Source organism: Podarcis cretensis, assembly GCF_951804945.1.
Source record: "Podarcis cretensis genome assembly, chromosome: 5".
NCBI classification, from domain to species: Eukaryota; Metazoa; Chordata; class Lepidosauria; order Squamata; family Lacertidae; genus Podarcis; species Podarcis cretensis.
In genome coordinates this window covers 10,501,795-10,527,492 of record NC_137174.1, presented here as the reverse complement: position 1 = coordinate 10,527,492, position 25,698 = coordinate 10,501,795, and the positions used below count along the sequence as shown (strand labels likewise).

General features: G+C 45.1%; 1 protein-coding gene across 1 annotated transcript; it reads right to left on the bottom strand.

The window, feature by feature from the left end:
• Positions 1-12,189: 12,189 nt before the first annotated feature.
• MSMB (microseminoprotein beta) lies at positions 12,190-18,226 on the bottom strand. The gene is made up of 4 exons (XM_079975536.1): positions 18,102-18,226; positions 16,023-16,110; positions 14,029-14,131; positions 12,190-12,328 (listed from the first exon to the last, which is right to left on the bottom strand). Exons 1-4 carry the CDS (start codon positions 18,102-18,104, stop codon positions 12,199-12,201), a joined length of 324 nt encoding a protein of 107 aa, XP_079831662.1. The 5' UTR covers positions 18,105-18,226; the 3' UTR covers positions 12,190-12,198.
• Between the last annotated feature and the right edge of the window lie 7,472 nt (positions 18,227-25,698).

Sequence of the window (25,698 nt, the reverse complement as noted above, 5' to 3'; positions counted from 1 at the left end):
GGTCTCATGCCACCTGCAAAGGGGTGCATGGGTGTGATTGAAAATCATCCTGTCATTTCCTCCCTCCTCCTTGCCTGGTAGCAGGAAGGGAATGAATGGGTCTCTTTCCTAATAATAATAATAATAATAATAATAATAATAATAATAATAATTTATTATTTGTACCCCGCCCATCTGGCTGGGTTTCCCCAGCCACTCTGGGCGGCTTCCACAAAGACCAAAAAAACACTAATATGTCATACATTAAAAACTTCCCTGAACAGGGCTTCCTTGAGATTTCTTCTGAATGTCAGGTAGTTGTCTATCGCTTTGACATCTGATGGGAGGGCGTTCCACAGGGCGGGTGCCACCACCAAGAAGGCCCTCTGCCTGGTTCCCTGTAGCTTTCCTTTTCGCAATGAGGGAACCGCCAGAAGGCCCTCGGCACTGGACCTCAGTGTCCAGGCAGAACGATGGGGGTGGAGACGCTCCTTCATTCCCTCAGGTGGCAGCAATTTGTTTCCTTTTAAAAAAATTATTTATTTTTTTAAAAAAACCATTTTCCTGAGCAGGTGCTTTGCTACTGCAGAGGACAGAACCCACATGAGCAAAGCACCTTGGGAAATAAAAATGGCGGATGCAACTGGAGCGTCTTCATTCCGCAGTAGCAGCAGCACACCTGCTCTGTAACATGTGGGGAAAAGAAAGCAAAGCTGTCGTGCCCAGGGACACACAGCTGTGATTGGGACTTCTCTCGCTTGTGGGGCCCAAGAACTGCACCCCACTGGCACTGGCTTCTAAGCATGACCAATACTAACACTGCTCTTTTGGGTTTCTTTGTTTTTTCCTTACCCCCTTGTTGTTGTTTTAAAAAAGGTATTTTCTACTTCTCCAAACCTCTGGTGTTTTGTAGCATGGGGACCCCTCTTTCTTGTTTCTCGTGCCCCCGTTTTGCCTCTATTTCTGCCGACACGTTTGCTATTGGAGGAAGTGCTTAGCAAGCACCTAGAAGGAGAATTACATGAAGATGATGTACAGATGGTACACAACACCAGTGCAGTTAGGGGAAATGTACAAAACTAGTTCAAATATATGTTGGAAGTGTAAGGAAAAGGAGGGAACATTTTATCATATGTAATGGGATTGTAAGGTAATTTTAAAAAATTGGGAAATGATATACAATGAATTGAAGAAAATGTTCCATTTAACATTTGTTAAAAAACCCAAGGCATTTTTGTTGGGGATTGTAGGGAAAGACCTGCCAAAAAAGTTGAAAAACATCTTCATGTATGCGACAACGGCTGCGAGAGTTCTGGTAGCACAAAGATGGAAGACTGAAGAAACCCCAACTAAAGAATCATGGCAAGAAAAATTGATGGACTATGCAGAACTGGCAAAACTAACATATATGCTACGTGACAAGGATAACTGTGACTTTAAGGATGAATGGGAACCCTTTACAAAGTATCTGAAGACGCAACAAAGCGAACTGGACGCCTTGGCAGGTTTTGAATAAACATTCACAAACTTTTTATTGATAATAATAAGCTAAATAGTTTGAGGATCTATACAACTTTGTAACATGCAGAAAACAGCATTCTTAGAGAAACCAAAGACTGGAACTGAGGGAAGTCAGGGGGTGGGTGGGGTTTGTGTGGGAGGGGGGGAGGGAGGAAAAATGGGGGGGGGGACAAGGATGATATATTTTTGGATAATATGTCTTGTTATAATTTTGAATAAAAAAAGGGGGGGAGGAAAAAAGAGCAAGCACCTACAAAGCAAAGCTGGAATTAGCAGCGGTGGACTAACAGTCAGTCGGCAATGTTCGAACGTATAAGAAATATTCACAGACGCAGAAGAAAAGGAAGCCAGCCCCTACGAACTGCCACGCTGGATCAGCCAGCTGGCACATCTCACTCAGCCGTTATCTCCTATCATTCAGCAGCCAGATGTTCCAGGAAAGTCGATAAAGAGTCAAAATGGAAATATTTGTCCACGGGGCTTGGCAGTCAAAGTCTGAGGATGTGGCGTGCAGTTCTGTCTTCGTTAAGGCACCTAATCACGCCCGTAGGCTGTGCGCACACAACCCACCCCGTCATTCATCGGTTTGCAACAAATAGTAACCCCATCCTGAACTGCAGTGTTTGCCCTGGTTCAAGGCTTGTTGCAAAAAAAACCCCACCCCACCTACACTCTGAAGCTGGATCCTGTGATATGCGGAGAAGCATAGCTGTCAACTTACAGATTTGAAAATAAGGGACCAGCAGCCTCGAAAATAAGGGATCAGCAGCCAAAATAAGGGATCTACAATTACTTTGATAAAATACATATTTTGTTGTGTGCAAATGGCTTTACATACCTATTAGGTCCATAAATTACCATATAGCATATATTCAACACAAAAAAACAGCAACAATTTGTTGTTGACAAAGCAAGCTGGACATAGAAAGGGCCCCATTACCTTCAGTAGCTTATTTAAGGGACATCATCAATAAGGGACAGCAGCGGGACATGGCGCTGGGATAAGGGACTGTCCCGCCAAATAAGGGACGCTTGACAGCTATGGGGAGAAGACAAGTGATGGAAAGGACAACTGTACTGCTTCAGAAATGGCTGCTGCTTCAGAAATGGCAGTAGAAGAAAATGATTATTTCGAAACACACCCTGTAGGCAAGAATGTGAAGAGAGAGGCCAATTGGTGGTGGTGTTTTTCCTGGTCAGTTGGCAATCCAGTAACGACTTGGCAACCCTTATTAGGCTTCCTACTTAGGAAGAGAGAGAATCGCAGCTACTGGAAAACTTCGCTAGATTTATTTGTGCAACGCGGGCTGCTATTAAAAGCTCGGAAACAGTGACAGGAGCTACTCGACTCTTTTCTTGTATCCGATATGAAAGCAGATTTGAAACCAGGATGCTGGTTTTTAGAAGTGCATGGGCCCCTGGTTTATTAGAAAAGCAAATTATATGGCTCTGTCCAGCTAATCAATGTTTGCTTGGGACAGTAGAAAGGAGTTTGCATTATGATTATTGCTATCATGAATAAATATTATTCTGTATACAGAAGCTGATTCAAAAGGAACAGGAGCAAAGGGAAAGTTATTTAACTCCCACCCCCCAGGAGTAGTATAGCATAAGAAATTGATTTAAGATGCTGTGTTAGGGTTGGCAGTACATATAGGTGACTCCACAAGACTGGGGTGCGGCAATTAACCTTTAATACGCGAAAAGAAATTGTCGTTGTTGCTAGAATTTCGCCAAAAGCTTTGCTAAATGCGATTCCGTTGATCTGAATGGTTTATTGGGTGTGTTTGTGTAAGCAAGACAATCAAAATACATGTTTATCTTAATGCAATTCCATATCACTATGTCATATTAAACCAATTTTTAATAAACAATATTATATGTGAATAAATGGTGGGGGGAATAAAAGATTTCAGCCTATCATATAGTACTTGGGATCCCAAAGGAAGTGATCAAAGCATTGGATTATATTCATGATGAATTTGAACACATCCTCCTGTTGTAGGCATCCGTTTTTTTGGAAAGACAATGGATTGCAACTCCGGGGGTGAAGTCAAACCACTGCGTTATCAGCACTCAAATGAGCTCCCCGGGGTGCAAGCCTGGCTAGTGTGTATGTTGGTCCTGGGCAACCCAGACAACAAGACCCCCCTCAGCCTCACTGATGTGGTCCAAAGCAAAGCGGCGCAATACATTTGGCAGGAGTTGCCAGCCATCTTAGGGACTCTGTTAAGTAGTGGGTGGACATAGCAGACGACACAGAGATTTCTCCAAGCAGTTCTTTATAAGTAAGCTGGAACTGAACTGAACAGCAAACAGCTCAGCCGGCCCGCTTTTATAGGCAGCCAGCTGTCAACATTGCAACAACAACAGCCCAGGGTTTCCCGCCTAAATTAACTGACGTGGACCTGAGTGAAAACTATATACAGTGGTACCTCTGGATGCGAACGGGATCCGTTCCGGAGCCCTGTTCGCATCATGAAGCGAATGCAACCCGTTCTGGAGCCCCATTCACATCCTGAAGCAAACGCAACCCGTGTCCGTGCGTCTGCGCGTGCCACGATTTGTCACTACCGCGCATGACATCATTCTGAGCGTCTGTGCATGCGCGAGCAGCGAAACCTGGAAGTAACGCGCTCCCTTACTTCCAGGTCGCCGTGGAGCGCAAGCCAAAAATGCTTAACTCGAAGCTACTTCAACCCAAGGTATGACTGTACACAATACCCCTGGTGGCCAGGGTGAGAACTTCAATACATAACAGACTCCTCTCTGGAAATGGAGTTTCAGCGGAGAGCATCGCCCGCAGTAGCCAAGCTCTAGTTAAAAGGTGGACTCAGCGCCACCCGCGTCCTGGACAATGGGTTAGCCTATCACAAAATCAACTCCAAAAAGATAAGCTCTGAAATATACTCAGAGTCGCAAGGTGATTTCATGCTCTTTATTCAGCTCATAGTCGTGAGGAGAAACGAATGAATGTCCCCTCAAAGTATCTGCTTTATATACATTATTTACACAATGGGCTGCACATGATTGGCCAATTCTGGAATTCTACTGTGAGCCAATCAGGTTGTGGATTCACTTATATCTGGAGCATGATTGGGTGGTTCCTGCCAACCAATCATACTGCTGCATTGTTCTGAGACCAATCAGACTGCTGCATTCTGAATCCTATTGTTCTAGGACCAATCAGGCTGCTGCAGTTTGGATCCTATTCAACTCAGTACATAACAAGCTCTCAGGTTTTCTTCCACCCTGGGGAGTCTTAAGAACACTGGGGAACAGGAAATAAACTGCCTGCATCTGTCTGTCTGCAGAGACAATGGAGTGCGCCTCTGGGGGTGAACTGCTGCCCAGACACACTGGGCATGGGGGTCCTGGACTGCCCAGACGACATGCCTCTCAGTCTCGCTGATGTGATCCAAAAGAAAGCAGAGCAATACGTTTGGCACCAGCTTGGCTGCGGGAGTTGCTGGAAGGAGGCGTACAAAACACCATCCAGCCGTCTTAGGGACTCCACTCTGGATCTGTGTAGGACCTCACACAGCCTTTTCTTCTCCTGAAGATGTTCTACGAGGCAGCGGGTACAGATTTTTCCTTGGCGTTTATTTCCATAGCCTTTCTCATTCAAACTTTCATCTGTTCCCCCACCCCACCCCGCCATTCTGCACAGGTCTTCTGTTTTATCATCCAGTGATGTGGAAAAATACTCTTTTCCATCTATTATAGAACACAATAGACATGCATATCTCAACCATCAGCAAATCAAATAAATCACCTCCCCTGTGTGTTTTCTTTCAAGAGTAATGAATTTGCAGAGGGGTGTCCTCTTGGTCTTTTGCAGCGAAAACAACAAGAGTCTTGGCACCTTAAAGGCAAAGTTAATGAGGTGGCTAATGGCCCATCGGGATACGGGTGGCGCTGTGGGTTAAACCAGAGAGCCTAGAACTTGCTGATCAGAAGGTCGGCGGTTCGAATCTCCACGACGGGGTGAGCTCCCGTTGCTCGGTCCCTGCTCCTGCCAACCTAGCAGTTCAAAAGCACGTCAAAGTGCAAGTAGATAAATAGGTATCGCTCTGGTGGGAAGGTAAACAGCATTTCCGTGCGCTGCTCTGGTTCGCCAGAAGCGGCTTAGTCCTGCTGGCCACATGACCTGGAAGCTGTACGCTGGCTCCCTCGGCCAGTAAAGCGAGATGAGCGCCGCAACCCCAGAGTCGGTCACGACTGGACCTAATGGTCAGGGGTCCCTTTACCTTTACCTTTAATGGCCCATCACAAACTCATCTAGGGCCCCAAACCTCACCATGCCTGCTCAGTAGCAAGGCTGACTGAATTAAGTGGGGCTTACTCCCAGGTAAGCAGGCTTAGGATTGCAATTTAGCTATCTTGATTTTACACTTCGATGTGAACTGAATCCGATTTCATTTCCCTCACTCAGGCATTAACGAAAGGGCGGTTTAGCACCCTGTTGATATTTTACTAAATAGGCCACCTTTGTATCCTGGATTGCATGAATTCCCGTGGTCATATTAAACATTTACAGGCCTTCTCCTTTGCTCAGCTTAATTCACTTATATAAGTCTCCTTTGTAATGCAACTTTTCATAAATGTGAAGCTCATACAGAAAGTGGCCATGGGTTTGTGCCCATCTCTTGAAATGTAACATACAAAGTAAGGTTAAGGTAAAGGGACCCCTGACCGTTAGGTTCAGTCGCAGACAACTCTGGGGTTGCAGCGCTCATCTCGCTTTATTGGCCGAGGGAGCCGGCGTACAGCTTCTGGGTCATGTGGCCAGCATGACTAAGCCGCTTCTGGCGAACCAGAGCAGCGCACGGAAATGCCGTTTACCTTCCCTCCAGAGCGGTACCTATTTATCTACTTGTACTTTGATGTGCTTTCAAACTGCTAGTTTGGCAGAAGACACGCAAAGTAATGGGTTTTAAATATTTGTCATGAACATGCTTCTGTGTTTGACGGCTTGAAATGCTCCTTAACTGAGGAGCACAGTTGAAGTCTACAAGGTAACAAAGGAGATTTCCACATGAGAACAGCTACAGTGGTACCTCAAGTTAAGAACTTAATTCATTCTGGAGGTCCGTTCTTAACCTGAAAATGTTCTTAACCTGAAGCACCACTTTAGCTAATGGGGCCTCCCAATGCTGCCGCGCCACCGCCACACGATTTTGGTTCTCACCCTGAAGCAAAGTTCTTAACCCGAGGTACTATTTCCGGGTTAGTGGAGTCTGTAACCTGATGCGTCTGTAACCTGAAGCATCTGTAACCTGAGGTACCACTGTATAACGAGTGATGCATCCTACTGGTTTTTAAAAATTCGTGGTAAAAAGCAAACTAAGGCTGCAGTCACAACCCCACTACCTGAGGGCAAGTCCCATTGAGTAGATGTGGTTCGGCTTTCAGCCTTCGCGCCCGTCTAGCAACGAGGAACTTCTACGCACGCAAAGTCAACAAGCAACACTTCAGGGCGAGTGGAGAGGCAATGAGACCCCTTCCTCCATTGGAACAGCAGCAACTATCTTTTTTTTTTATAATTTTTTTTATTAATTTTCCAATTTTTAACAAACACAACAAAAACAACATGAAAACAAACACGAAAAGTTATACTTTCTTAACCTTATTTCCATAAGCCTCTTTTCTCGGACTTCCCCATACCTTCCCCTTTTTGCATCCTTTTTTTTTAAACAATTATTCAACAACCCTTTTAGCCAATTAAATATAAATTCATTCTCCTTTTCAATTTTACCCTAAATCAAACAAAATTTACCGCTGTAATTCTACATCTCCCTCTCCCTTAGCATTTTAGCATTCCTCAATTTTATAATAACTCTTGAGATATATTTTAAACTTCTTCCAATCTTCTTCCACAGTCTCTTTCTCTTGGTCGCGGATTCTGCCGGTCATTTCTGCCAGTCCCATAAAGTCGATCACTTTCGCCTGCCATTCCTCCAGCGTGGGTAGCTCTTGTGTCTTCCAATACTTTGCTAGAAGAATCCTTGCTGCCGTAGTAGCGTACAAAAAGAAATTTTTATCCTTCCTCGACACCAGCTGGCCGACCATACCCAAGAGAAATGCCTCTGGTTTCTTATGAAAGGTGCATTTAAGTACTTTCTTAATCTCATTATAAATCATTTCCCAGAAGGCCTTAATCTTTGGGCAGGTCCACCAAAGGTGGAAGAAGGTACCTTCAGTCTCTTTACATTTCGGAACAGCAGCAACTATCTATCAGTGCAGGGTGAGACCACTTCTGAGGCCACGTGAGGTGACCGCCTCAGGTGGCAGGATCCACAGGGGCAGCAGATCCCGATGTAGATCTTTATCCCCATCACCACCTTGTTCCTGATGCAGATCCTCACTCACCCCTTTTTCCCTAGGGGAGAGAAGGGGTGCCGTAGTGTAAGGTTACCAGATGTCCCCATTTCCAGGGGACAGTCCCCAGATTTACAAATCAGTCCCCATAGAAAAGTGTCCCCGGATTCATTGAAAAAAATCTGGTAACCTTACCGTAGTGTGGTTCACCTCAGGTGCCAAAAACCTTCCACTGTAGAGAACTAGGGGTGTGAGGGAAGCATTCATGGCAGGAGTCATGCCAGGAGGGGCAGGCAGGAGAAAATCTGCTTGATAAGTTTATGTCTACAGATCCCTCCACCATCCCTAGCACGCCACAGAGCTATTTTTCTAGAAAAAGAGGTGTCAGATCTCCCCATGAACACCTCCCTTGTTCTCCTGGTAATGGCGAAGGCGTCCACCTGAGAGGTTCTGGCAAGTTCCGGCTAAAAGAAAGCCCCGGAACTCCATGTCATGAAGTTTCTAGTGGCTGCTGGTGCCATAATGATGCCCTTAAATTCCCTGTGAGAAATGTATCTAGGAACAAGACATGACCTTAAGTACATGATCTGGCCAAGCTCATTCCAAGTGACATTCTCTTCCTCCAAATGGCTGGAATTGATGCTAACCAAACATTTTCAATTAGCACGCTGATTCGATTTCTGGCCTTGGTTGCTATGGATAGCTGTTTTGCCCGGTTTGTGGTAATTTTATATTCTTCTTCAGGCTACCTCCATTCTTCAGTTCTTTGTTGTTGCTTTTTTGTGAGCAAAGAATGGATATAGTCATCTCAAAAGCTGAAGCTGCCTATATAGCTTTGAGCAAGATGGACTATGTTGGTGTTATGAAAGAATTCAAATAAGAGGCCAAGATAGGGCAGGAGTTATTCAAAGCTACAAATGCAGAGCGTTGAGAGGAACTCTGTAAGAATTAGACTGATATGGGGAAATGTGAAATTTGGATGCTGCAACATCTGGCAGAAAACGCAAAGTTAATAACACTATTGTGAAACTTAAGGATTTATATGCTTGGGTTGTTTCTGTTAACGAGGGACGGTTTTAATTTTCTGTTTCCCTTTGTCCCTCTTTTGCCTTACATAGAAATGTTGGAAATATTTTCCTAAGAGTTGCGAAGGGGGAGGGAGAGATGGCTATTCCTTGGACCTCGGCTCCTGCCAGATCTCTAGAAGTTAAATCTCTGAGTGGAGGTTGGATTCATCTTGACTCTTGAACATTCGGTGTCAATATACACAGAGAGACACAAAATAAACAGCTTCACCTCCCACTTCCTCTGGCAATAACTGCTTATCCAGACAATTGATATTGCTGAATGTGTTTGAACCGCAGCTCCACTATAATATTAATCCAAATACATTGAACTTGATATTTTCATGGGAAACTATATTTTAAAAACCATTTTACTCCATGTTATCTGACTTGGAAACCCAATGACATGGCAGAAACACTGGAATGTCCAATGTTTGATTGCCATTTCCACGGACCGTTACTATGCTACACGGGGAACAATTACTCTGGGTCTTGGCACCTAGCTAAAAGTGAGAAGCAGAAATATTGAATACTCCCCCCCCCATCCCGCCCGGCAAAAAACTTACAAAACATATAAGGTGATAAGGAATGAATATTCAGCTTCTACAGAATGATCATCTCGTGGTCTTTTCTAATGTCTCCCTTTACAGACTTTTACAGCTTTCCCACAGTTCCTGCCTAGCTAATATTTGCTGTGCGGAAATTTGATTAAAGCCCATTACCGTGGAAAGTTCCCCATTCATTTCCAGCGCTGCCTCTAATGAATAGAACAATTTCATTCTCCATCGGTAATAAGATACCAAATTAAAAGGTATTGTCCCATGGAACGGCTTAGTTCCAGATTACTCCTTGGATTTGGCAAGATCCGTTAGATTTTGCGAGATCTGTTACATGTCTTTTAGAGATAGGGGAGAAATTTGGTTCAATTCACATTTTAATTCCACTGATCGGGGCGAGGGCTAAGATAGGACCAGCAACCCATCCTATCGACGCCCACTCGCCCCTCACTACTGTGGGTTAAACCACAGAGCCTAGGACTTGCCGATCAGAAGGTCGGCGGTTTGAATCCCCGCGACAGGGTGAGCTCCCGTTGCTCGGTCCCTGCTCCTGCCAACCTAGCAGTTCAAAAGCACGTCAAAGTGCAAGTAGATAAATAGGTACTGCTCCGGCGGGAAGGTAAACGGCATTTCTGTGCGCTGCTCTGGTTCGCCAGAAGCGACTTAGTCGTGCTGGCCACATGACCTGGAAGCTGTACGCCGGCTCCCTTGGCCAATAAAGTGAAATGAGTGCCGCAACCCCAGAGTCGGTCACGACTGGACCTAATGGTCAGGGATCCCTTTACCTTAACCTTTAGAAGTGCTAGAGGAGAGAAAGAGCATATTATATCACCTAATGTGCTCACAACGGCAGCTCCTCATCCAGGCTGCTGCATGCCTACATTTGGGATGGGTGAATCTGTCCTTATTGGTTTCCACAGATACCTTTTTATTTCAGTTTTACTTAGTATATAAGTTGAAGTGTAGGTGGGCTCCCACGAGGCAAGACACAGCAACAACAGCAAGAACCTTTACTGAACTAACAGAACTGGACAACAGACGCAAAGCAACTGCTTATATACATTTCTGAAGGCCTGGGCCACTCCCACTCCCAACGTGATTGGCTGTCTAAACTTCCAAGCTGCAAATCATGACTCAGAGTTTAAGGGCCAATGGCAGAGGTCCAAATCCTGAAGTGTTCTGTGATTGGATATCATATATCCAATCAGAACACAGAGGCTCAGAATCCTTAGTCCAAACTCAAGCTCAGGCAAACACAGACCAATAAATATATAACAAGTTTTCAGACAATCTGTTTGTGTGAACTAGATTATCCTTGGGGTCCCTTCCAACACTACAATTCTGTGATTTTGATGATTCTCACAGCAAGAGAAGCTTCAGAAGGCCCTCAGTTAGGAGATCATGCGTGGGGAGGGGCTTGTTGCAGGGATCAACATGGAAAACCCCTTCTTGCAACTGCCGTACAAGGGCATTTTAATGCTTTCCACAGGCTAAAAATGGACTACTTGGGATTTAAAGAAGGGACTATTGGACACTCAAGGCAGTAGAAACACGAGATGATTGGACCCTACTGATCTTGAAGCATGGGAACCCCCAACAAAAAATTTATGATTTGGCAAAATATTTGGACTTTATGATATGTATTTGTACAATTTGGAATATTCAATGTGATGTGATTGGATTGTTAAAATGGAAAACTTAATAAAAACTATTATTTAAAAAAAATGGGCTACTTGGTTCTCTTAACAATTTTGCACAAAAGGTTTCATATCATTTGAAGTTCCTGGGATTTTTTGAGGGAAATCATGTGCTTTAAATGTGCATTAGATGTGTGTGGTGTGGACCTGCCCCTTGTTAGGTTTGCGGCCACGGATGGCTTTGTGGTGGACCATTGGTCACTGAGTTCATTTTGTCTTTAAAGCTCTTTATTTATTCTTGCTGCAAAATACTGCTGCCCCTCTGGAACACACAGGGAAAGTACGGGATTTGTAAATATCTGTTGGTGGTTGGGATATGTATTCCTATTGTATGCTAAATAAAAAACAGAACATAGACTTCTGCAAAATAAACCAGTTGCAGTAGAATAGAAAATACCAAACGTTAGTGTTATTGGAATGGATTCAGGCATATTCATACATCCCTCACCACAGACAAATCTCTCTCCCACCATTTCTTCCATTTCTTTGGATGCTGGAACTACCAAAAGATCTCTTTCAGCCTATCTTAATATGGAAGATGGTCTGAAGAGATAAAGACGGTCTTTCAGATATTTGAGGTTTAATATTAATGCAAGTGTTGAAAGATATATTTTCTTTTTGATATTTGACACCTGATTGTTCCCATGTTGAAAATTTTGCTTTCCAATATTTTCATCCTAGACTAGTTAGAGAATGTTTTCTGTAGCTCGTTCCTACAGGGAAATTTTTGTTTCAAGTATTAGATAATGAACGACCAGGAAATCAAACTACCGTAAATCATTGCATAGTGATCTGTGATAGCTTTTTGGTGCATTTGAGTAATCAAGTGATAGCTGCGATTCTTTTTTTGATAAATAAAACAACAATGCATGAACTCATCTCACAAAATCAGAAGCTGCTTAGTAATAGAGGTGGAGTGTTTGAGAAGATAATAACCAGGAGAGGGTGAAATTAGTACATTTGTGGTTCCCTAAATAAATGTGAAGAGTTAAATTCTTTGGCCTATTGCCCCTTGCCTTCCTAAAAGACCCAGCCAGAATAGAAACCCACAGACAGGTGTTAACCAACGCCAGCAAAGACCTCGCAACGTTTTGCAGGATCAGTCTTGTTCACCACACGGATAGAGCAGCTTCGCTTGTGGAACATGGCAACACACTTCTCCCTGTCGTAGTTGATAGGTCTGAAAACTCTATAAACAATGAAGACAGATAGTCAGGCCATATGGCAGAGATGACAAGAGAACTAAGAGGACTAGAGTCAAAATCAGCTCAGTCTCCAGCGGGCCGCAGAGTTTGTGGTTTTAAACTTTAGGAATGGAATTTAGACGATGAATGCATGCGAATGCATTCAATGGCAGAAAACAATCTTTAACCTGACATATTAATTATTACAGGCATTACTTTCCAGCAATCTTACATACAAGTGCACTCCCTCCAATATTTATCCAATGAAAATAGGAACATCCTACTCCAGGCATAGGCAAACTCGGCCCTCCAGATGTTTTGAGACTACAGTTCCCATCATCCCTGACCACTAGTCCTGTTGGCTAGGGATGATGGGAGTTGTAGTCCCAAAGCATCTGGAGGGCCGAGTTTGCCTATGCCTGTCCTATTCCATACCCTTCAACATTTCTCCAATGAAAACAGGGATGTCGCTTCCAACATTTTTCTGATGAAAATAGGGACATCCAGTGCTATTTTTCTAGAATTTTTTTCTAGAAATTTTTTACTGGAACTCACTATGAACACCTTCCTTGTTTTCTTATAATGGCAATGGTGCCTACCTGAGAGGTGCCGGAACTGAGTTCCAGTGAGTTCTGGTAGGGGGGGAAAAGCCCTGGGGACAGCTTTTGTAAATTCAGGACTATCCCTGCAAAACAGGGACACTTGGAGGGTCTGAAAACATGTGCCAAAGTTCAAACACCTGAACTGGCCTTTGGGGGCCCACATGTCAATGTCATTAGCTAACCTAGGAGAGAAATCTGCTTAGCCTCATTCAGTCCTGAAAGTACAAACAGAAGGCTCTTATGCTATTCTTGAGGAACGTTAAAGAGGTGCTTTAGTTGATACTTTAACTGGAGATGCCAATGCAAAATTCACTAGCCCCAGCACCGCAAATAAGTTTGGGGGCTGAGGTAATTCACACCATAAAGGAGAGGGGAGAATTCAAAGTGAAAGCAATGTTGTCGATTTTTAAGTATATAAATAAAACAATGTTCTTACATTCTCAATGTTCAAGAGCCCCAAATCATTACTGAATATAAATTAAATGTGCAGAAAGGTAGCGTTGACTGGTATTTTATGTGTGATGGTTGATTGGGTTATGTTGGCTTGGGATGCAATAAGTAGTAGGTGGTAGTTGCAAAAGAGGAAAAAGTTTACTGTATTTGGAGTAAAAAAAGCAGAGAAATCAGCCATGAGTGCTCCCTGGAAGGACAGATCCTGAGGCTGAGGCTCCAATACTCTGGCTACCTCATGAGAAGAGAAGACTCCCTGGAAAAGACCCTGATGTTGGGAAAGAATGAGGGCACAAGGAGAAGGGGACAACAGAAGACGAGATGGTTGGACAGTGTTCTCGAAGCTACCAGCATGAGTTTGACCAAACTGCGGGAGGCAGTGGAAGACAGGAGTGCCTGGCGTGCTCTGGTCCAGGGGGTCAAGAAGAGTCGGACACGACTAAACGACTAAACAACAACAAGTCCCATAGAATTCTATGGAGTTACTCACAGGTAAGGCTATAAATCGCATTGCAGCCCCAAGCATGTACTGGATAAACTAGGGTTGCATATGTAACCACATGTCTCATATGTTCTTGGGTACTTAGAAAGAAATGCCAGCATTAAAATAAACACAAAACACCCATAAACTTGTTTTTAGAACTTGAACTTACAAGCTGCAGCATATCATTTCTTTTGGTTTGCATTCACATCTTTGGCAGTTGTTAGTTTTCCACACAGCATTCACACGGTGCCACCTCCCATGTTTAAAGCATCCTGAAATGTGCAGAACAAACAAACAATGCTGATCGGACTCTAGTAATTTATAAAAACCAGAGTCAGAAACTGGGGTTGTTGCTTGCTTCCGTAAAGCTTCAGTCCACCTGTTCATGACTTTTTTGCTATTCGCTTATGAACTGCTTTGAGCTTCTTTTTCTTACCATCAAGCTGTTATATACCGTATTTTTTGCTCTATAAGACGCACCTGACCACAAGACACACCTAGTTTTTGGAGGAGGAAAACGAGAAAAAAAAATATTCTGAATCTCAGAAGCCAGAACAGCAAGAGGGATCGCTGCGCAGTGAAAGCAGCAATCCCTCTTGCTGTTCTGGCTTCTGGGATAGCTGCGCAGCCTGCATTCGCTCCATAAGACGCACACACATTTCCCCTTACTTTTTAGGAGGGAAAAAGTGAGTCTTATAGAGCAAAAAATACGGTAAATGTTAAAAAGGTAAAGGACCCCTGACAGTTAAGTCCAGTTGCAAACGACTCGGGGGTTGTGGCACTCATCTCGCTTTACTAGCCGAGGGAGCCAACGTTTGTCCGCAGACAATTTTTCTGGGTCATGTGGCCAGCATGACTAAACCGCTTCTGGCGAAACCAGAGCAGCGCACGGAAATGCCGTTTACCTTCCCGCCGGAGCAGTACCTATTTATCTACTTGGACTTTGACGTGCTTTCGAACTGCTAGGTTGGCAGGAGCTGGGACCGAACAATGGGAGCTCACTCCATCGTGGGGATTCGAACCGCTGATCTTCCAATCGGCAAGCCCAAGAGGCTCAGTGGTTTAGACCACAGCGCCACATGGGTCCCTTTTATATAAATGTTAAGAAGCAATAAATAAACAAATGTTCTCTATCATTCCATGTAAGCTGCCTAGAAGTTGTTGTTGTTGTTTTTAAAAAAACCAACAACTACAGTGGTACCTCAGGTTAAGTATTTAATTCGTTCTGGAGGTCCGTACTTAACCTGAAACTGTTCTTAACCTGAAGCACCACTTTAGCTAATGGGGCCTTCCACTGCTGCCACACCGCCGGAGCACAATTTCTGTTCTCATCCTGAAGCAAAGTTCTTAACCTGAAGCACTATTTCTGGGTTAGCGGAGTCTGTAACCTGAAGTGCCTGTAACCTGAGGTACCACTGTAGGCTGTTTATAAGCCTTGTCAAATAAATAAATAAGTTTAGAATATCTTGGAGGCCACGGTGTGGGTCTCAACTTCAGAACATCCATTCTTGCTTCTTGTGTTATACATCACTTCTGTTTACACAAAAACAGCCAGCCTGATCTACCTATGTCAGCGCTCTCTCTCTCTCTCTCTCTCTCTCTCTCTCTCTCTCTCTCCTCTTCCTGCCCATTCTGCTGCCTCTGGTCCCACTATTTGCTGCCATGATAATTTTGCCACCAAACTGCCAAACTTTGAATACAGGTAAAATGGAGGTGGTATTGTCCCTGCCGCTTCCCAACCCAGCAAAAGGTTTTGAAAGCCCATATTTGCTCCGAGTATGCCAAATTCTAAATTTACTGTCAATGTCCGGGTCCTTCTCCGCAATTTTCTTCCTAACCCTGACGGGAATTGTAATCCAAAACACCCGGCAAAGGGTGCAGTAGAGCATAACCCTAGAATCAGAAGATACGCCTCTTCATATGGTGGAATTGGGCGATATAGATAGCAAAAGGCTCAATTCTCACTGGCTGCAAAGAGAGACTCTAAGTTCAGGGCACCTCTCCAGCAATCACCCGTATTCCTGAGTAATATCAGAGTAACTCATGGGACTGTCCTTCTTGTGCAACCCTAGATCATGCTGGAGAAAAATCGTGAGGAGCATCTTCTGCGTCCGTAAATCCTGTTTTTCTAAACATGGCAACATTCAAACACTGAATTCTTACCCTTTTCGTCAGCTGGTTTTATTGAGCACTGGGCATTACACAAGGTCCCCAAGAGGGCAAGGACGAGGAAGAAGAACAGCAGGAACTTCTGTGGGAGAGAGAAAATTGGAACAAGCGTCTCAGTTGTTACAGTGAATGGTTGGAATGGACATGTGAAGCAGCAGACACCGTAGAAGGCAAAAGAAGAAGTAAAGTCTTAAAATATTGCTGGAAGATTAAGCATTTTTAACAGCCTTTCCCCAACCTTGGGTATCCAAAACCAGCATCGCCCCCCAGAGAGCCTGGCCAGTGCTGAGGAACGAAGCAGGTTCTAGTTCAAAAACACTGAGAGTCAAAGCTTGGAAAAGGCTGCTCCTAGGAAGATAATCCTAGTTGTATGAAAGTAAAATGCTCAATGACAAACCTGGACAGCATCTTAAAAAGTAGAGACATCACCTTGCCAACAAAGGTCCGTATAGTTAAAGCTATGGTTTTCCCAGTAGTGATGTATGGAAGTGAGAGCTGGACCATAAAGAAGGCTGATCGCCGAAGAATGGATGCTTTTGAATTCTGGTGCTGGAGGAGACTCTTGAGAGTCCCATGGACTGCAAGAAGATCAAACCTCTCCATTCTGAAGGAAATCAGCCCTGAGTGCTCACTGGAAGGACAGATCCTGAAGCTGAGGCTCCAATACTTTGGCCACCTCATGAGAAGAGAAGACTCCCTGGAAAAGACCCTGATATTGGGAAAGATGGAGAGCACAAGGAGAAGGGGACAACAGAGGACGAGATGGTTGGACAGTGTTCTCGAAGCTACCAGCATGAGTTTGACCAAACTGCGGGAGGCAGTGGAAGACAGAAGTGCCTGGCGTGCTCTGGTCCATGGGGTCACGAAGGGTCGGACACGACTAAACGACTAAACAACAACAACAAAAACAAAAGGCTCAACCATCATTGTTTAGGACCATTTGAGGCGTCGCTCCTTCTTTTCCTTTCCTAGAACCCATGACCACTGACCCAACAGAAGGTTAGGCGCCCAGAGATGTCAGAGAATTCTGACGGGAATAGAAATTGACAATGTTCACTTATTCATCCCACGCGCAGGATGGATATCAATCCAGATAATAGGTTGGGTATTTGCTGTTCACAAATGATACATGGCTGATGGCCCCCTCCCACAGATTTCCCTTCTGTCTCCTTTGCATTGGTGTGGATTGATGCAATTATAACACAGCCAAACATCGGATCCCGAACACCTCCATTTTGGAATGTTTCAGCTCCCAAACACTGAAAACCTGGAAGTAAATGCTCCGGTTTTCGAACATTTTTTGGAAGTTGAACGTCTGACACAGCTTCCGCTTGAGTGCAGGAATCTCCTGCAACCAATCGGAAGCCGTGTCTTGGTTGTCAAACATTTCAGAAGCCGAATGGGCTTCCGGAACGGATTACAGTGGTACCTCGGGTTACATATGCTTCGGGTTACATACGCTTCAGGTTACAGACTCCACTAACCCAGAAATAGTACCTCGGGTTAAGAACTTTGCTTCAGGATGAGAACAGAAATTGTGCTCCGGCGGCGCGGCAGCAGCGGGAGGCCCCATTAGCTAAAGCGGTACTTCAGGTTAAGTTTCAGGTTAAGAACAGACCTCCGGAACGAATGAAGTACTTAACCCGAGGTAACACTGTACGTTTGACAACCGACTGCATTATTATCTTAGTAGATGGAGAGTTTAATGACATAACTGCCCTGAAACCTGTGGGTATAGGGTAGTATACAAATTTAAATAATAACGATGATGATGATGATGATGATGATGATAATAATAATAATAATAATAATAGTTTCATCAGAGGCTGAACTGCAAAAGAATAGAAATGGAGCTGTATGAAAAGACTGCAGAGCAGAACACAAATCAATGCCTCATACATCCCTAGGAACCCTTTAGCCAATTTAAATCAATGAATTTGTGTGTGCCTAACTCTGCGAAGGATCAGAGTGATAATTGAAAGTAATGAAGTCATCACGAGTTGCTTCCATGAAAGTATATATAAGGTCACATTCTTAATCTAACACCATACATTCCACAAGAGAGTGACTCACCATCACTGAGGCGTCCCACACGTCCGGAGACCTCTGAGGCTTTCCAAACGTTGTTTGTGAATTTATACTGGGGGCATCAACAATAGTTGCCAAATTGCAGGAACCCGAACACAATCGGACAATGGGCAAGCTTGTCTCATTTGTCCTGGCCTCGTTTTCTAGGAGGGCAGCCTTCCAACGTTATTTTTAGAACCGTAGTGTTAGGCCAATGGATCATTAATACGGATCACCTGTGTTTGCTTGTAACCTCAAGAGAATGATGAAGCAGTCACCTAACTTTGATTCAAAAATAAGCAGAGGAAGAATTAAGTTCAAGGGATCTGTGTTCTGGCAGACCATCAAAGAGATATTTGGGGGAAATGTCGGGGAGAGCACATTTGGGGGAAGCTATTGTTGCACTGACCTGCTATGAGTAAGTTATTCAAAGTTTAAATAAGTCACCTGGAATAAACGATGAATTACCCCTTGCAGTTGTTTTATGTGAAGTGCATTTGGATAGGAATGAGACATTTCAGTTCTAGACCACTGATTCCCAAAGGCATGAATAAAAAGTTACTTTATTTGCTTATTTAACTTGAACTCTTTGCCTATGTGACTTTCTCGTTTGTTCTAAAAATGGCTTAAATATTCCATGTTCAGTTTTAGTGACCATAACAAGTGTCCCAACAGCATTCTATTCTTTGACAACACAATAAACTAGATCACTGTCCTACATGTCTGCTCCATTGAGCTCAATGGGGTTCACTGCTGGATAACTTGAGTATAGGACTACTGTCTTAGACTCCTATTTTCCAGTTTAAAATGCCATTCCCCCACCCCCAACCTTTATCTGTCTTTCTAATTACCGTATTTTTCACTCTATAGGACGTACCCGACCATAGGACGCACCTGGTTTTAGAGGGGGAGAACAAGAAAAAAAAATTCTCCCCCTCTCTGCTCAGCGCCCCTTCAGCGAAGCGGCAGGAGAAACAGAGCCCCTTCCATTTCTCCTCCCGCTTCACTGAAGGGGCACTGTGCAGCTCTCCCTCTCTGCTGAAGCCAGGAGAGTCTTGCTCTCCTGGCTTCAGCAAAAGGAACCCGAAGCCTTCGGAGCGCAACGCGAGTTCCTGCTGCACTCCAAAGGCTTCAGGCGGCAATCCCTGAAGCCTGGAGAGCGAAAGCTATGCGTAGCCTCCGGAGCGCAAAGGGAGCGCTCCCTCTGCGCTTCGGAGGCTTCGCATTGCTATCGCTGAAGCCAAGGAGCCTGCATTCGCTCCAAAGGGCGCACACACATTCCCCCTTAATTTTTGGAGGGGAAAAAGTGCATCCTATACAGCGAAAAATATGGTAACTAACGGTTTGCTGCTTTTGTCACCATAGCATAAGCAATATAACCAAGATAAAAGCTTCTAAAATAAAATAAGTGAACATATCAGCTACCTTGGTTGACCGAAACATGGAAGCATACGCTTATGAATAAACTGGGACTGGCCCACACATGAGGCCAAGTGAGGCCACTGTCTCGGGTGGCAGGATCCCCAGGGGCAACAGATCCTGATGTCAATCTTTCTTCCCCACTTGTTCCTGATATAGATCATCATTCATCCCTTCTTCTCTAGTGGGGAGGAGAGGCACAATTTGGGGGTTTGCCTAAGAGGCCAAAATGTCTTGGGCCAGTCCTGAAATAAACGAACGTATTTGTAAGAATACCAAAAAGGCCTTTCAGTATAACAACAACAACAATTTTATTATTATTTTATATGCCGCCCATCTGGCTGGGTTGCCACAGCCACTCTGGGCAGTTCTCAACAGAATATTAAAAATGCAATAAAACATCAAACATTAAAAACTTTTCTGAACAGGACTGCCTTCAGATGCCTTTTAAAAGTCAGATAGTTGTTTATTTCCTTGACATCTGGTGGGAGGGTGTTCCACAGGGCGGGCGCCACCACCAAGAAGGCCCTCTGCCTGGTTCCCTGTAACCTCACTTCTCACAGGGAGGGAACCGCCAGAAGGCTCTCTCTCTTAAATATTCTCTCTGCTAAATTCTTTTTGCACAAGAAGAATATATGAAGAATTCTAAGTCCTCAGTTTGGGTATATTAACATTAAATCTGACCAGAGGAGGGCTGCTTATCAGTGGGAAATAACACCCCCTGTGTTATAATGACCGCTCCCTGCTTAAAACAGGGGGTGCCCTTTGCATGGACGCACGCAGCCCTAGATCTGGAGCAGCCCCATCAGTATAGGCTTCACTTCGCCTTCCCCCAGGTGGGATACCTGGAGGTCTCCGCCTACCTCAGTCAGTTGTCCAATCCCCCCTGGGAGAAGCGTTGCCAAGGAGACCAGGCCAGGTAGGGGAGGGATTACCTGCCCACACAATAGAGGGAGGATCTTACCTGGGAATCCTCACTTGGCTCCAGAGCTTCTCCCACCCTACCCACCCTCAGTTAATGTCTTATTTTGCAGGTTAACTTTTCTCCACAGGTACGCGGGCGCTGCTACGTCAAGGTCACTGTTAAAGGGCCGGAAAGGAATTTCCCTGCATTGGCAGGTTTCGCCTTTCCCGTAGCAAAATATCACAACTTTGGCGGTATCAGGCCTTGGGCGGAATCCTTTAGTCCATCTTCCTCTTTGCGGTGGCGATACCAGGGTTCCCCGTTAAAGGGGTTTTCTGAGGGGAGGTTTTGACTGTATGCCAAAAGGTTGTCATTGCTCTCCCCTGCGGCGGCGGCGTAACGGGGGCGGCTATCTCTGCTTGAACATATGTTCTCCAGAGCCGGCCCATCCCCCCCACACACACACTGGATAACCATGAAGCTCCCTAGGTCCCCGGCTGGGGACTGGGGAGGGAGAACGCCCAATACCTGAGCCAAGGTCTACCCACATTTGAAATTTAATAAAGTTGTGGCCAATTTAATCTTGAGTCGTTATGCCACATGATGGGGGGGGGACCGCTCGGGATCTGGGGACTCTGCCTGTCCACACAATGTTATAATGTTATAATTGTTGTTGTTGTTTAGTCGTTTAGTCGTGTCCGACTCTTCGTGACCCCATGGACCAGAGCACGCCAGGCACTCCTGTCTTCCACTGCCTCCCGCAGTTTGGTCAAACTCATGCTGGTAGCTTCGAGAACACTGTCCAACCATCTCGCCATCTTATAATTAAGGTAAAGGTAAAGGGACCCCTGACCATTAGGTCCAGTTGTGGCCGACTCTGGGGTTGCAGCGCTCATCTCGCTTTATTGGCTGAGGGAGCCGGCGTACAGCTTCTGGCTCATGTGGCCAGCATGACTAAGCCGCTTCTGGCAAACCAGAGCAGCACACGGAAACACCGTTTACCTTCCCGCCGGAGTGGTACCTATTTATCTACTTGCACTTTGACGTGCTTTCGAACTCCTAGGTTGGCAGGAGCTGGGACCGAGTAACGGGAGCTCACCCCCTCGCGGGGATTCGAACCGCCGACCTTCTGATCAGCAAGTCCTAGGCTCTGTGGTTTAACCCACAGCACCACTCGCTTCCCTTAATGTTATAATTATATGGATGTTAATGGCACACCATGTTTGTGTTTTTAAAACTGTGAGGTTACTTAGACAACAAATAGGTTTTTTGTACTTTGTATTGTGGCATATTGCTGACCCTGATGATTCATGTGTAATTATATTATCTTTTGGGGAAACAGAAGGTCTTACGATGATAAAGTCGTGGGTTTTTTTGTTTTTAAATTGAAAATGATGTTCTGCTTCATAACTTTCAAGAGGCATTTTATTTGTGTGACTTTCTTTGGGGTACATCTGAAAGTCAATTTTCCTACTGGTGGAGAAGTTAAATAGGTGACCAAAGCTGAAGGAAAATCAGTTTTAATAAGTCCCATACTCTGGGGGACCTAACTTTGCAATGTCAGGCCAGATGGACCAGTGAAATGCCACATTGTTGTTTAGTCGTTTAGTTGTGTCCGACTCTTCGTGACCCCATGGACCAGAGTATGCCAGGCACTCCTGTCTTCCACTGCCTCCCGCAGTTTGGTCAAACTCATGCTGGTAGCTTCGAGAACACTATCCAACCATCTCATCCTCTGTCGTCCCCTTCTCCTTGTGCCCTCCATCTTTCCCAACATCAGGGTCTTTTCCAGGGAGTCTTCTCTTCTCATGAGGTGGCCAAAGCTTCACGATCTGTCCTTCCAGTGAGCACTCAGGCCTGATTTCCTTCAGAATGGATAGGTTTGATCTTCTTGCAGTCCATGGGACTCTCAAGAGTCTCCTCCAGCACCATAATTCAAAAGCATCGATTCTTCGGCGATCAGCCTTCTTCATGGTCCAGCTCTCACTTCCATACATCACTACTGGGAACACCATAGCTTTAACTATACGGACCTTTGTTGGCAAGGTGATGTCTCTGCTTTTTAAGATGCTGTCCAGGTTTGTCATTGCTTTTCTCCCAAGAAGCAGGCGTCTTTTAATTTCGTGGCTGCTGTCACCATCTGCAGTGATCATGGAGCCCAAGAAAGTAAAATCTCTCACTGCCTCCATTTCTTCTCCTTCTATTTGCCAGGAGGTGATGGGACCAGTGGCCATGATCTTAGATTTTTTGATGTTGAGCTTCAGACCATATTTTGCGCTTTCCCCCTCATTAAAAGGTTCTTTAATTCCTCCTCACTTTCTGCCATCAAGGTTGTGTCATCTGCACATGGGCTTCAGCAACTGAGCTCTTTGATGCAAGCACCTTTGCCGCCCTGCAATTCTGGCTCAGTGTGTTCGTTGCGATTTGACCTTCTACTTAATTAAAACAAGACAAGAGTAAACTGCAGCCTTAAAGCTTGGTACAATGGTGGGAGTGTTGCAAAATAAAAATTTACTTTAAACAAACAGGACGGGTAAAGAAAAGGTTCCTGCCAGTTCTGAGAAAATGATGTATTTACCCTCTATTCTTTACCCAGCAACTTTTGAGAGCGTGTTATGCGGACAATTCCACCGAACTCAGTTCTGCGGGTGGCAAAGCTTCTATATTGAAATCTATGGAACCCAAGAACCATTCCTCGTGCAAGGGTCCTTCCACTTGGTCCCAGTGCAACACCAGCAGTGTATTTTCTTGGAAATCACCCTGCATTTAGCCTCCTCCTCCACCCCAGATTTGTACAGTGGTGCCCCGCAAAGCGAATGCCTCGCAAGACGAAAAACTCGCTAGACGAAAGGGTTTTCCGTTTTTCGAGGTGCTTCGCAAGACAAAAACGTCTTGCGGGTTTGCTTCCTTTTTCGTAAAACCGTTAATACCCGGGGAATCCGCGCTCCGCAAGACGAAAAAATCGCAAGACGAAGCAACTCGCGGAACGAATTAATTTCGTCTTGCGAGCCACCACTGTATAGAATTCCCCTGTCATTCTTAGTAACTAAACAACAACAACCACATATCTGTGAACACGTTTGCCAAGTTCATCGGAGGAAACTTGCCAACATTCCTCAGATGAAAATAGGGACATTTCTCACTCCCCCCTGCCAACTGACCCTCCTTGACCCTTCCATTTTTTGTCACACCCCCCCAGAGCATTTATACCACCCTTATACCAACGACACACATGCACCCCCTTCCCAGCCCTGAGAAAACACATTAATTCTGATTTTATTTTACGCTATGCTGTTCTTTGGTAGATTTACAAAAAGGAAAACACACGTCAATCGATAAATTTTAGAAGGAAACAAAATTAGATGCAGATGCACAAAGCATTGAAAATAAAATTATAAAATAAAATAAAATAAAATAAAATAAAATAAAATAAAATAAAATAAAATAATTAAATTAAATTTTAAAAAAAGACTCTTTGTGCTCCACTCCCCCTTTCTTCCCACCCTGGGGGCTCTGCCCTCTGCCTGCTGCCCCCCCCCCAGAGCTGGTGCAATGCATGGGTCTGGGCTTGGTGGTTGCAGTCCAAGGGAGGAGGCAGGCAGCAGTAGCCATGGAGAAGCCACCTTATGGGCTTGCAAGTTATTCATCCTGTATGTTTTGCCCATTGGCTCAGCAGCCTTGTCTGCACCAACCCGTTTAATATCTCGGAAATCTGCAACTAAGGTGAATCCTAAACGCAGGAATCTTTAAACCGCCACTGGATTCTGATCGGGCATCACTGTCTTTCCACCATGTTGCTACAGCAAGTTGAGCATTTCTTCCTCTGGTGGCAAAATCCAATTAAATCCTTGATAGTGTCCATCTATAAGCCCAGATGTCAAAGCTTAATGCCAGATGGAGTCCGAAATGATGTTAAGTAGCACAGAGAACAGTGCAATTTCCTAAATGAAACACTTAACCCCTTGAGTCACATCAGTCGGTGGAGTGAAGCAGCCTTTGATAAACAAAATGGAGAATTGCCGAAAACCGTTAATGAGAACTCCAGTATATAACCGCCTGGGAGCCCTGAGGGAGAGAGAAAGGGCAAAGGGGGTGTGTGACTAAAGTGGGATGGTGGGACAAGGAAGGGGAAAGCTCCCTCTCTGGAAAGAGCAATTGGTCCTTCTCCTGCCAGCCTGTTGGAAGGGAGGAAGCAAGAGAAGGAGAAAGCAGAAAACAAGAGAGAAAACGGATCGTTCTACCCTCTGGGCTCTGGTCTCACCCACCGCAGGCTCTGGACTACCCAAGGCATGTGGGCCCCAAGGAAATGGCACCCTCGATAATAATGCAAAAGGTTTCTCATCACTATTGTATGCTATTGCCTCCCAGAGTAGCTCCTGATCATAGCTGTCAACCGTCCCTTATTTGGCGGGAAGTCCCTGATCCCAGCGCCTTGTCCCGCTGCTGTCCTGGATTGATGATGTCCCTTAAATTTCCCGGGTTTCAAAGGAAGCAGCTCCTCTCCCTCCCTCCCTCCCTGCCAGCCAGGGAGGAGGGAGGCTCCAACTGTGTTGCTTGGCTGCGTTGCTCACCCAATAAGGAGTCTAAGAACGACTGGGGGGTGGAGCTTGCATGCCTTGTGCCAATCAAATCGGCCGCGTTGCCTGGGGACTCGCCTTTGCTCAGCACTTCCCAGCGGAGAGGTGACGGTGGTTTTCCTTGCTGCATCCCCTTTGGCGGGTTGCTGCGCTGTGGGAACCACCGCTTGAGGCTTCGTTTGGCTGCTGGCTGGGCTTTCTGCCTTTGGCTCGGAGGGGCTCAGAAGTTGAACATACCTGTACTCGCAAAATCCCTTATTTTGGCTGCTGATCCCTTATTTTTGAGGCTGCTAGTCCCTTGTTTTCAAATCTGTAAGTTGACAGCTGATGTTCCCCACTCCCAATATGCTTGCAACTGAATATGCTCACCAACTACGGCTGGGTCACCTAGGCCACATTTGAACTAACATATTCAGGGCCGGCCCACCCATGAGGCAAGGTGCCTCGGGCAGCAGGATCTACACATAGGGTTGCCACTTGTCCTGTATAACACAGAGCAGGCCCCTTTCCCCTCTGTAATGCCCTTTGAATCCCACTTCCTGCTTGTTCCCAAAGTTGATCTTTATCCCCCCACCTGGTTCCCAATGTATAGGTTCCTTCACCCCTTCCACCCAAGATGGGGAAGGTGCCATTTTGTCGTTCGCCTCGGCTGCCAAAATCTCTTGGGCCGGCCATGAACTTATTGATCCCTCACTTGTTAGAC